This window comes from Periplaneta americana, chromosome 10 (assembly GCF_040183065.1).
Source record: "Periplaneta americana isolate PAMFEO1 chromosome 10, P.americana_PAMFEO1_priV1, whole genome shotgun sequence".
In the NCBI taxonomy this organism is placed as follows: domain Eukaryota; kingdom Metazoa; phylum Arthropoda; class Insecta; order Blattodea; family Blattidae; genus Periplaneta; species Periplaneta americana.
The window spans coordinates 29,732,667-29,746,508 of NC_091126.1; the positions used below are offsets into that span (position 1 = coordinate 29,732,667).

General features: G+C 36.3%; 1 protein-coding gene across 1 annotated transcript in view; it reads left to right on the forward strand.

Moving 5' to 3' along the window:
* LOC138707530 (dnaJ homolog subfamily C member 2) overlaps nt 1–13,842 on the forward strand; it is a 39,471-nt gene that overhangs the window by 6,788 nt on the left and 18,841 nt on the right. The window contains exons 3-6 of the mRNA XM_069837064.1: nt 1,434–1,509; nt 2,249–2,454; nt 7,478–7,656; nt 11,147–11,360. Of these exons, the coding sequence (XP_069693165.1) occupies nt 1,434–1,509; nt 2,249–2,454; nt 7,478–7,656; nt 11,147–11,360 (675 nt within the window). The remainder of the gene's footprint in view (nt 1–1,433; nt 1,510–2,248; nt 2,455–7,477; nt 7,657–11,146; nt 11,361–13,842) is intronic.

Below are 13,842 nucleotides of genomic sequence, written 5' to 3' on the forward strand. Positions count from 1 at the left end.
TGTGTAAAATTGTAGTGTACTTCGTAAATTTGTAGTGTTTTTGTAACGCAGTTTTTACTCCTGGTTGAGTGTTAGAGAAGGCTGTATGGCCTTAACTCTGCCAGGTTAAATAAATCTTTATTGTTGTTGTTGTTATTATTATTATTATTATTATTATTATTATTATTATTATTATTTTGGTCGAGTTTTTGAACGAATTCATTAGACATGATGAGTATCATCTTTGTTCCCCTTTGTCATGCACCCATCCTGAATTTTCTCCCAGAACTGTCACTGTACATATGACATAATCAGTGATGAATCTCAGTGACACCAAGTCCATCTGCTTGCAGGAAACGAATCACAGCACGCACCTCACATCTTATGCGAGCGGCAGTGGCAAGGTCCATTTTAAATGGTTGCTGCTCGTATATCACTGAACCAAATTGGTGGTGGTTTGTTGTTCAGTGAAATAACCAGTTACTGATGGCTGCTGAACATGTAACATTTTGCTATGTCATTTATTAATAGTTTTCTGCCAAAGGACAGGTTTTGCACTGAAAACCCATTATTCTCCAATCTTTCCTCTTTTCCAGATACAATCCATATGCAGTAGCTTAATGTTGTCTATCATTTCATATCTTCTAATTGCCCAAACTTTTCCTGTTCACCATTCTTTTCAGTGCTTCCTTCAGTAGGCAGTTTCTTCTTAGTCAGTGTCCCAGTCAATTTCTTCTTCTTTTCCTGCACAATTTCAGCATCATTCTTTCTTCACCCACCCTTTCTAGCTGAGCTTCATTTCTTACTTTGTCCATTTCGCATTCTCCATTCTCCTCCATATCCAGAATTGAAATACTTCCAGTCATTTCTCTTGACTTTGTCGTAATGTCCATGTTTTGTCCTATACGATGCCACATTCCACATAAAGCACTTCACTAGTCTCTTCCTTAGTTATTTTTCCAGAGGTCCATAGAAAATGCTTCTTTTCCTATTAAAAGCTTCCTGTTGACTTCCTGACACCTGCTCATGTTAATAATAGTATACCTCAAGTATTTGTTCTACTGCCTCATTTCGAATTCGCACATTTACCTTTTTTATTTTTCTTCTGATAACCATGATGTTCATCTCATACAGTTCACAACTGTCACTTTTTTAGCTCCAATAACATATCCTTTATCATCATCATCATCATCATCATCATCTCCTCTTCTGCTTACAACCCCATATCATCAGAAAACCTTATGCACTTTATTCTTCTTCTTGTTACTACCACCACTCCCATGTTCATTGCTATTGCAATGGGATTTTTTTTTGTCAGCCTTTCGGAAGTTTATATCTGAATAATCCTCATATTCTGCAGCCTTGCAGAAACCAATAATTTGCACTTCTAATGTATAAATTAAGAGGAATAAATTACAAAATATGTTCACTTATATTCACATTGTTTATCTTAGGACCAGGATCATTATGCTGTCCTTGGATTGTCTAAGTTACGTCATTTGGCTACTGAGGAAGATATAAGAAAAGCATGTAAGTGTATAACATTAAAATTTGAGATTTCAGACAATCACAGTGATTAATTTATGATCTTTTTATTTTGCAACCATATGTTGAGATTCAGTTCTACAGTTGATGCTCTCCTGGAGAAAAATTTGTCAAAAAACTAAAATATTCATAAAATGTTAGTATATGTCAGATATTTAACTCGTATGTTAGACTTAACATGTGTGTTATGTCATTTATCACATTTTACTTTTGAGTGGTATTCAAACAGTTGAACTATTGTGATGATCTGAAGGAAAATTCTTAATATTTTTAAGAAATGCATGTTTTTCAGATGTTTGTGGGGTAGTATCTGGCCATTGAGCTAACCTTAAACAAGGTGTCATTTACACATTAGTAATTTCTAAGGTAACAAAATCCCCTTTCCCTGGGATATATCTAATTTAGATAGTTATATTTAATCATTTTTCTATACATAATGTCGCCAAAATTATGTTCTAGTTAAAAAGATGAATAAGCATTTGAAATTTACTTCTGGAGTGCTGTTTTTCACTGATTATAATTCAGGTTATATATAATATAGGACATTGCTAAAACCGAAAATGTATGTAGTTCATGAAAATGTGAAAGCTACTCCTTTAATATGCTTGACATATACCAGTTAATTGTAATATAGATAACTTTAGTTCTTATTGCTAGAAATTTTATACATCTACATTTAATACTTTATATTTTATAATATATATGTTCTCTTGCCTTTTCATAGATCGTTCTAAAGTATTGCATCACCATCCAGACAAATGCCGAGTTGAAGAAGGAAATATTCAGAGCGACGATTCCTTCACATGCATAACTAAAGCATGGGAGATCCTGGGTAATGGAAGAAATCGTCGTTCTTATGATTCAGTTGATCCATACTTTGACAATTCGATACCTCCGGCCAGCGAACATTCCAGAAATAATTTTTATGAGGTGATAATTTTCTTTCTCATTCAACTACCTTATTGGTGAAAGCCATTATCTACACTGACTGACAAGAGTGGAGCTCTTGGTAAAATTCAATTTATCATGAATAAACACCAGTATAGACGTAGGATTTTTTAAAAAATACAAAGAACTTAACATATTTCAAGATGATTTCTTAAATGCCGCTCCATGTGTTGTTTTTCAGTCTGTGTGCTTCATAATCTTGTCACATGAACTGACAAAGTTTTATATCATTATTATGTTATCAGTTTTATAATGTAGGATGGCCACTGTCGATGCTGATCAATGACTGGCACATATTCTGTCACAAGTGAACATTTTATTTAAGTTTTTCATTGGAATTTGGTAAGTTAAGTTGCTCTTACTTAGAAGATATTGCGAGGTTTTTCATATTACTTACTTACTGGCTTTTAAGGAACCCGGAGGTTCATTGCCGCCCTCACATAAGCTTGCCATTGGTCCCTATCCTGAACAAAATTAATCCATTCTCTATCATCATATCCCACCTCCTTCAAATCCATTTTAATATTATCTTCCCATCTACGTCTCAGCCTCCCTAAAGGTCTTTTTCCCTCTGGCCTCCCAACTAAAACACTATATGCATTTCTGGATTTGCCCATACGTGCTACATGCCCTGCCCATCTCAAACGTCTGGATTTAATGTTCCTAATTATGTCAGGTGAAGAATACAATGCGTGCAGTTCTTATTTGAAGGATTCGTAACAAGTTGTTTTTTACGGTGAAGGGTTGTTAGCCCTTCGCCCAACCCCAAGCTGGAGGACCACCCCTAATCGGCTGTCCGCGACTGCTTATTCAATATATTCACAGCTACCCTCCATATCTGGAGGCCATCTCCTCGATCTGCAACCTGAGGACTCGCCATGCTGTAATGATAGGGACCCACAATACATATTACTCGAAATATATGAAGTATTGTTTTATTTTTAATACAATAGGGTCCACACCTGTGGAGTAACGGTCAGTGCGTCTGGCCGCGAAACCAGGTGGCCCGGGTTCGAATCCTGGTCGGGGCAAGTTACCTGGTTGAGGTTTTTTCCGGGGTTTTCCCTCAACCCAATACGAGCAAATGCTAGGTAACTTTCGGTGCTGGACCCCGAACTCATTTCACCGGCATTATCACCTTCATTTCATTCAGACGCTAAATAACCTAGATGTTGATACAGCGTCGTAAAATAAGCCAATAAAATAAAATAAATACGATGGGTACATTGTTTAGGGACATTCAGCATATTGTGTAACATTTGTGAGAAGTTTGTACCTGCCAGAGAAAACTGAATGCCATCAGAGGTAGACCGGTGACGGGTTCCTGGTCTTTGAGCTCTTGATAGGTCATCACACGTCAGCAATATGGCCAGAAGTCGTCTTGAGACAGTAATCGAAGAGATTGTTAGATAAATATTTAATGGAGAAAATTTGATCTTCAGCAGATCTACAACTATCCACAGAATATCCATTAGAATATGGTTCAGTTCTCAGTAGCACTGCTCACAAGCGAGTTGCGATTTTGTCTTCAATACTTGATGATAGAGTGAGGTTATGTAGGGAATAATATTCACCTTGCCAATTCTCTGAGAGAATGGCATTTGAGGATGACTTTCGAGTCTCGAATTTTGTTACGAAGTGATTTCTAAACTAGTTGCATGTCTTCTGGAGGTAAAATTGGCTTTCAGTGTCTTCATCTAAAAGTTCTCTTACTTACAAAGGCATTTTTAATTGTCTCGAGACAATTTCTGCTAAAGACTTTATTGTTGGTCTTACAAGGGAACCATTCCAACTGGGCCGCAGCTATTGGAATAAAACAAATTACACTAGCTAATTTTTGTATGATAACGTGGTAACAGTCGCTCATGTCGCTTTTTTGTTATTAGCGATAAAATCGTGAAATTCGAATGCATAGACTATATTTTGCTCTGAGCTGAATGTTGATGGGCCATTATATAGAATTATCCCACATTTGATACAGATTCTTTCTTGAGCACTTCATGCTGCCTATCAAATATAGCAAACCTAATACTGCTATGACTTCAATAGCATCTGTTTGCCTGGCATCTCTCTCCCAATGTAAATATTAGTACAATAATTAGTAAATATTTTGATCACACTTTTATCAATAAATAAATCTAAACTCCATCCACTCTTAAAGTGATCCTAACATAAACAAACCCCAATTGTATCCTTCCGCCATTCACGCCACAATTACTGTCACATTGACAGGGAGCACGTGTGAAGTACATGATTATGGCATTTGATATAAGTACGGTAGGCAGTATATTAGCGTAATAAACGAAGTAAAATACAAATACATATTCTACATAGAATTAGTTACTATTAATAGTATTAATAAATGTGTCTCAGTGAAACATACAGCAGAGTCCGTATAGGTCAGTTTCTATCTGATGCTTTTCCAATTCACTGCGGGCTAAAGCAGGGAGATGCACTATCACCTTTACTTTTTAACTTCGCGCTAGAATATGCCATTAGGAAAGTTCAGGATAACAGGCAGGGTTTGGAATTGAACGGGTTACATCAGCTTCTTGTCTATGCAGATGACGTGAATATGTTAGGAGAAATACACAAACGATTAGGGAAAACACGGAAATTTTACTTGAAGCGAGTAGAGCGATTGGTTTGGAAGTAAATCCCGAAAAGACAAAGTATATGATTATGTCTCGTGACCAGAATATTGTACGAAATGGAAATATAAAAATTGGAGATTTATCCTTCGAAGAGGTGGAAAAATTCAAATATCTTGGAGCAACAGTAACAAATATAAATGATACTCGGAAGGAAATTAAACACAGAATAAATATGGGAAATGCGTGTTATTATTCGGTTGAGAAGCTCTTATCATCCAGTGTGCTGTCCAAAAATCTGAAAGTTAGAATTTATAAAACAGTTATATTACCTGTTCTTCTGTATGGTTGTGAAACTTGGACTCTCACTCTGAGAGAGGAACATAGTTTCAGGGTGTTTGAGAATAAGGTGCTTAGGAAAATATTCGGGGCTAAGAGGGATGAAGTTACAGGAGAATGGAGAAAGCTACACAACACAGAACTGCACGCATTGTATTCTTCACCTGACATAATTAGGAACATTAAATCCAGACGTTTGAGATGGGCAGGGCATGTAGCACGTATGGGCGAATCCAGAAATGCATATAGAGTGTTAGTTGGGAGACCGGAGGGAAAAAGACCTTTAGGGAGGCCGAGATGTAGATGGGAGGATAATATTAAAATGGATTTGAGGGAGGTGGGGTATGATGATAGAGACTGGATTAATCTTGCACAGGATAGGGACCGATGGCAGGCTTATGTGAGGGCATCCTCTTCACCGTCGGAATCGTCCTCAGCTAGAGACCTCTCCTCTTCACTCTCATCCAACCACCCTGAAAGTACCAGGGGGTCTGATATTCTCTCAACTTTTGTACCGACATATCTGAAAGAAACCCTAATAATCCCCTAATATTTATTATAAAAGGTCATAGTTTATAAATTGGCAGCCTAATTTAATATATTGTACTTCATTACTAGAACTAGGATTTTGATGACCTATAAATCATGCAAAAAATGTCCTAAAGCAATGCATTTATGAACTAAAAATCTTTCAAAAATGCCTTTAAAAATGCCCTAAAAATTTATCTTACATAATTGGCTTAGTAGGAATATTAATATTTAGACTAGTAGGTTAATTAAATTACATTCTAGTACCAACATTCAAGTTTATTTAATTTTACATAATTTTTCTAAGTAGTACACTTTAATTAATTATTTCACCTGATGTAGTTCTATGTAGTCCACCACAAGGCCACTCTTATCCAGAACTAGCAGGTACAGAGGAGTCTATATTAAAGGGGTGGTTGGACTGATGCATTATGTGGGGGTGTACTATGCTAGAATACAATATTTGTGTACAAAAACGATTAAAATAATATACAAAATAATGGTATTAATGGAAAAAATATGTAGAGAAAATATCAAAGGAAATAAATAATATTTTACATTAATAATGGGGATTTACGGCCAAAATTAAATAAAAATACCCCAAAAATGACCGGATAAAACAAAAAATGCTCTTATGACTTGTAAGAGGTAAAAAATACAAAAGAATGCCCTAACAAATATGTTTTAAAACACTCAGTTTATCACATATATAAATACTAAAGCAGCAATGTGTCTGGCTTACTAGAAAAAAGATGCAATTTCATCAAAATCCTAGCCCTATTCATTACTAATAACAATAAAACGTTTCTTTATTGTGGATCACATTCGCACATGAGCGTAATAATTGAAATTAATTTCAAATAATATAAGCACTTACTGAATACAACAAAGACTGGAGCGTAGAAAGGCAGCTGACTTTTGTCACTCAGTTGAAAAACACATGTCGTGTCTTACAACCAACAGTGACACTTGAAAGTTGGAAACTAAATAATTCTGACCTATGTGGCAAACTGGAAAGGTACCTGAAGCCACGCAAGTACATCCCTTTCCAAACAGTAATACCAACTAAACAAAATTCATTGGGTGACAAGTGTCACCCACATGCCTAATGGAGGGTTAATACCATATTTATGTCAAAATTGTTAAAAAATTGCTTAAAAATAATAATTTCTCCCTGTATTTACATTCATGATTTATAACAAGTACCTAATCCATATTTCTTGTCAGCCAGTGTATGATGATCCTTGTTTCTTGTCATATAGGTTAAGACTGAATTGATTTAAAAACTAACAAATTTATCTTTATGTTAAGAAAAGATTCACTAAAACATGATTAAATATAGATATTTTAAAGTGTATGTATTTGTCCCAACTGAGCAAGTTGATTCTAAGCTGTCGACCCTATTGTTCCAGATATTTGTGGTACATTCATTCATTGTGTTCTGTCCAAGGGCAGGTCTTTCACTGCAAACCCAGCTTTCTCCAGTCTTTCCTATTTTCTGCCTTCCTATTTGTCTCCACATTTGATCCGTATATCTTGATTTTTAGGTGTTTGGAAGAGTTTTTGAAACCAATTCTCGCTGGTCGGAGAAACAGCCAGTGCCTCAGTTAGGGGATGAATCAAGTACGAGGGAGAGAGTCGAGCAGTTTTACTCCTTTTGGTACAATTTCGAATCGTGGAGAGAATTCTCATACCTCGATGAAGAGGAAAAAGACCAGGGTCAAGGGTAATTATCTAATGATTACTACAGTCTAACTTCTTTAACTCGATTTTTCGATACCTCGAAGTAATTTTAATTTCCAGGCGGTATCATGTGAAGAGTCCACTGCAAGAATGATGGATGTCACTTTCTTGTCGAAAATGAACCAAGACTGTCAATGCATAGCTTAAGACATATAGAATGTACATAGAGAGTTATATGGCATTAACACTGATAGTCATTGTCCAGTAATGATCAGAAAATCACAGTTAAGGCCAATTCACAATGAAAATTAAACATAACCGTAACATAAAGACAGAAGTTTGCGCCCAGGCTACCAAATGGGATCATTCACAATGATTCACATAAGCATTGACATAAACATTACCGTAAGACGTTAACATGAAAGTTTGCAAACTCCAAACTTTCATGCTTATGCTTACGTGATTTGCAAACAGAACACAATCGTGGAGCGCTGAAGTATACGACAGAATATGAGGAAATGACGTCGTTGTTATGTTTCCATGGTTACCAAGTATGTTTGTGGTTATGTTTATGTTTCCATCGTGAATGATGGTATGACTTCTTGATTTTACCGTAATGTTTATATTCTTAAGTTAACGATTACGTTATGTTTAATTTTCATTGTGAATGAGCCTTTAGGCTTTGAGCGCTAAGCATTTCAAACTTTCAATTGCTTCTCCTGCAAAATGTATTTCAAATGACATCCATCATTCTTGCAGTGGACTCTTCATATATAATTTACATGTAATACTCTTTTTATATCCCTATTACTCGATTTTTTCGATATCTGGATGAATATTTCTCATCTCAGCAGGAAAGAATATTCTTTAACTCGATTTTAAGGTGAAAATGAAAGTTATGTACACATGTGTAATTAAAATTGAATGGCTGTGATTAAATATCATTACTTTTACAAGCATTGTGGGCTACATTAGAATTTTCCTTCCTTCTGGAATCAACCCATTAGTACTAATCTTACCCCTGCAATCATTACAAGCAAAGAAAGTCTCTGTACTACCGTAAAACCTGGACTTCTTTATGTTGAAAGTTAAGCAGTAATACTTATAATGTTATTAATAATAATTTATGGTATTGAAATTTTTTTCATATTTTCTGTATCTCGAATTTTTTATAAGTCCAAGCATTATGAGTTTCCGAAAGTACTTGAGATATCGAAGTTCGACTGTATGTATGTGTTAAGTCAATGTTTCCCAACTTTTAATGGTACCCTCCCCCACAGGGGACATTTATTATTTTCAAGGTAATGGTGAATTGTAAGTGAATGGTAGATGGAGGGATTGAGTTTATGAATATTCTATTTGTTGTGTTTTTTTTAATAAAACTGAGAGTTTTTCATTTTGTTTCTTTTTTCCTTTTCACTGAAAGTCTCGAATGGTCAATGTTAATAAAATTTACACACATGAGGTGCAATAAAATTGAAGAGTCCACTGCAAGAATGATGGATGTCACTTTCTTGTCGAAAATGAACCAAGACTGTCAGTGCATAGCTTAAGACATATAAAATGTACATACAGAGTTATATGGCACTAACACTGATAGTCATTGTCCAGTAATGATCGGAAAATCACAGTTAAGCTTTGAGCGCTAAGCATTTCAAACTTTCAATTTCTTCTCCTGCAAAATGTATTCCAAATGATATCCATCATTCTTGCAGTGGACTCTTCAAATGAAATCAAACTATATTTGATGCTCAGGATAGGTACCAATGCAGCATGAGTAGTTGCAGGGATGAATGACCGTGACTGTGTTGAATCAGTCTGGCATGTGGCATCTTGCACGTGCATAATGTGATGCTTGCTACACCTGATTTTGTGACCTTGTTGCAATATTTAAAATAGACTGGAAAATCAAACAAAGAACAAATATAAAGTTTTGCATTACCCTTACGAAATCTGCCAATGATGCTACCTCCTCTTTATATGAGCATGAAAAATCAACCATGTTACATGGTCTCTCTCAGTAATACGTTGGATTCAAACACCACTTGTTTGATTTGTAATCTTGAGTTCTGCGATATTAAAGTTATAAAAAGCATGTAAGTGAAGTTTATTGTCAGCTGGGTCTAATTTCGGAATATGGCTTCATATTAAGAGAAAATATATTACATGCCCTTCATTAATTAATTACTACTATAATTATGTCTCTTAACATAGTCATACTCTTCATTAGTAAACCGAAACAACACATTGAAAGTAGGTGACGCTTCATACAGCACAGATTTTTTTTTTTTCCTTGAACAGTACATGTAATGACATACAAAAGTTTGGTGACTGAAAAACATTTGAACACGTTTTTTAAGAAGAGGTTCTCAAAAGTCTTGCAGGGTTTAAGTCGTCCTCTGGCTCTAATGATTTTTATGCTAGTCATTGGGTCTATACTGTTTTCGCTGTAAGAAAAATCCTAATGTAAACACATGCACGTTGCTGTCATACCCGTAATTGGCTCCCAGTCGAAACACTCACATGACGCAGGAAAATATAGTTCGTATTTGGAAACCATAATCTTGTATTATTTGAAAATAAAAAATTGAATTCTAGTTGTTAAATACGATGAAACATATATGTTCACCCATATGTAAATCGCTATGTAAAAAGAGCTACTTTTATATATTTTGTTATGTACTATTAACGCTGATGAACACCAAAAGTAATACCGAGGTAGTCTGTTCTTGTAACAAGCTGGCGTCACTTGAGCTTGTAGTGGTACTGAAGTATGGTTTCTGCATCCTCGGTGTGTGTGTGTGGTTATGAAACATAAGAGTGGAAACCCTCTCAAAAGCGGGGAAAAACAAATAGTCTGAAATGTATATAATGATTTAAGTAAGTTTTAATTACAATAATTATAAAGTAAATGTTTCCTAAGCAAACGAATACATAGTAGTGAAGTTAGGCCTACCGTACTTGATGAATAACGGGAAATGTTTAACATGAAATAGAATGTACAACGGTAGGCGGGAACACGTACTGAGAATCTATGGCGCCAAACAGCGGCCAATGAAGCCTCACTTCAGTCATGTGCTATTGTTTACATTAGGATTTTTCTTACAGCGAAAAGATTATAAGTATCGTGAGTTCAAATCCAGCGAGGATGAGAGATTTCAATGAGTAATTTGTTAGCCATCTTGCCCATGTTGAATTTTCATGTTTAACAAACTCTGCAGTTGAAAGCAACATCAAAATAGAACACCGCTGCTGCAGGTTTTGCAGTGTTTTCTTTGTATTCGAAAACAGAACTGATATAGGTATCGTTAAATAAAACATATTTTAAAAATAATTTTGAAACGTGATTTACATAACCTGAGAACTACAAAATACACTCATAGTAGTGGGAAACTGGTGCCTACAAAGCAGCTGTTAAGGTCTTCTCCATTTTGGAGGTTAAGAGATGGTGACGTGTGAATCTGCATGGCAGTATCATGTATCTTGTGAAATTTCCTTTCGTCTTTCTAATTCTGTGTATTATTATTTTTTAGGCGTGACGAACGGAAATGGATTGAGAAAAATAATAAGATAGCACGTGCGAAACGCAAGAAGGAAGAAATGAGTAGAATTCGAAATTTAGTCGACAATGCTTACAGCCTAGATCCGAGAATTTTAAAATTCAAGCAAGAGGAAAAGGATCGCAAGTTGGCTCTTAAACAAGCCAGAAAAGATGCAGCGAGAGCTCGTCAAGAAGAAGAAGAAAGAGTAAGAAAACTTGTTGAATAATATGTTTTGCGATGAAAGAGTAATGGAACAGAGAAAAATTCTCTCCGGCACCGGGATTTGAACCCGGGTTTTCAGCTCTACGTGCTGATGCTTTATCCACTAAGCCACACCGGATACCCATCCCGGTGTCGGACAGAATCGTCTCAGTTTAAGTTCCAACTCTTGGGTTCCCTCTAGTGGCCGCCCTCTGCACTACGTCACAGATGTCTATGAACGCAGGACTGAAGTCCACACGTGCTGAGGTGCACTCGTTACGAGTGACTAGTTGGCCGGGATCCGACGGAATAAGCGCCGTCTGACACCGGGATGGGTATCTGGTGTGGCTTAGTGGATAAAGCATCAGCACGTAGAGCTGAAAACCCGGGTTCAAATCCCGGTGCCGGAGAGAATTTTTCTCCGTTCCATTACTCTTTCATCGTATGATGAGGCAGAATATCTGCATGGAAATATCATATGTACCTCGGTACATTAAAATATATAAATAAATATGTTTTGCATTCTTAGGTCGTTTTAACCTTGCACTTGACAGTTGTTATTGGCATTGGAAACCCTTACGAAAAAGTTGAATGCTGTGCACCCTTCTGAACCAATCAGAACGTAGCATTTTTTATCAGCTACTACTGCTGCTGCGTGGAACACTGCTGTGTTATCAGTTTGCTACATGCTGTGTTGCATGGTGTTACTACCACGTGTGTAATTTGTGTGTTAGATTTATAAAATTAAAAATAACTTGTAGCGCTGCTGTGAAATGTCACTAAAATGAAGTCATTCAGGAAATAACTCGCGTAGTGAGAAACCTTTGCATAAATGGTCAGGTGCCACAATGGGTGCAAAGGACTTTTATATTTTACGGCGAGAAGGAATTTGTCTGTGTAGGCTGTAGTGTATGGGTGTCTCTCATTCTTGCAGATAATGTATGACATTGGACAGCAGTGATTAACAAGATGGGTCAGGATAAAATCACACCATTATTTTCTGGCGTGTTTGTTAATATTCATAATTTCGCTGTTAGAATTTATAAAACAATTATATTACCAGTGCGGTTTTCGGTGTAATAGATTGACTATTGATCAGATTTTTTGTATTCGACAGATAATGGAGAAAAAATGGGAGTATAAGGGTACAGTACATCAGTTATTCATAGAGTTCAAAAGGCATATGACTCGGTTAAGAGGGAAGTATTATACGATATTCTTATTGAATTTGGTATTCCCAAGAATCTAGTTCGATTAATTAAAATGTGTCTCAGTGAAACATACAGCAGAGTCAGTATAGGTCAGTTTCTATCTGATGCTTTTCCAATTCACTGCGGGCTAAAGCAGGGAGATGCACTATCACCTTTACTTTTTAACTTCGCTTTAGAATATGCCATTAGGAACGTTCAGGATAACAGGCAGGGTTTGGAATTGAACGGGTTACATCAGCTTCTTGTCTATGCGGATGACGTGAATATGTTAGGAGAAAATACACAAAACGATTAGGGAAAACACGGAAATTTTACTTGAAGCAAGTAAAGCGATCGGTTTGGAAGTAAATCCCGAAAAGACAAAGTATATGATTATGTCTCGTGACCAGAATATTGTACGAAATGGAAATATAAAAATTGGAGATTTATCCTTCGAAGAGGTGGAAAAATTCAAATATCTTGGAGCAACAGTAACAAATATAAATGACACTCGGGAGGAAATTAAATGCAGAATAAATATGGGAAATGCGTGTTATTATTCGGTTGAGAAGCTCTTATCATCCAGTGTGCTGTCCAAAAATCTGAAAGTTAGAATTTATAAAACAGTTATATTACCGGTTCTTCTGTATGGTTGTGAAACTTGGACTCTCACTCTGAGAGAGGAACATAGGTTAAGGGTGTTTGAGAATAAGGTGCTTAGGAAAATATTTGGGGCTAAGAGGGATGAAGTTACAGGAGAATGGAGAAAGTTACACAATGCAGAACTGCACGCATTTTGTTCTTCACCTGACATAATTAGGAACATTAAATCCAGACGTTTGAGATGGGCAGGGCATGTAGCACGTATGGGCGAATCCAGAAATGCATATAGAGTGTTAGTTGGGAGACCGGAGGAAAAAACCTTTAGGAAGGCCGAGACGTAGATGGGAGGATAATATTAAAATGGATTTGAGGGAGGTGGGATATGATGATAGAGACTGGATTAATCTTGCACAGGATAGGGACCGATGGCAGGCTTATGTGAGGGCAGCAATGAACCTTCGGGTTCCTTAGAAGCCATTTGTAAGTATGTAAGTAAGTATTACCAGTTGTTTTTATGGTTGTGAAACTTGGACTCTCACTTTGAGAGAGGAACACAGGTTAAGGGTGTTTGAGAATAAGGTGCTTAGGAAAATATTTGGGGCTAAAAGGGATGAAGTTACAGGAGAATGGAGAAAGTTACACAACACAGAACTGCACGCATTGTATTCTTCACCTGACATAATTAGGAACATT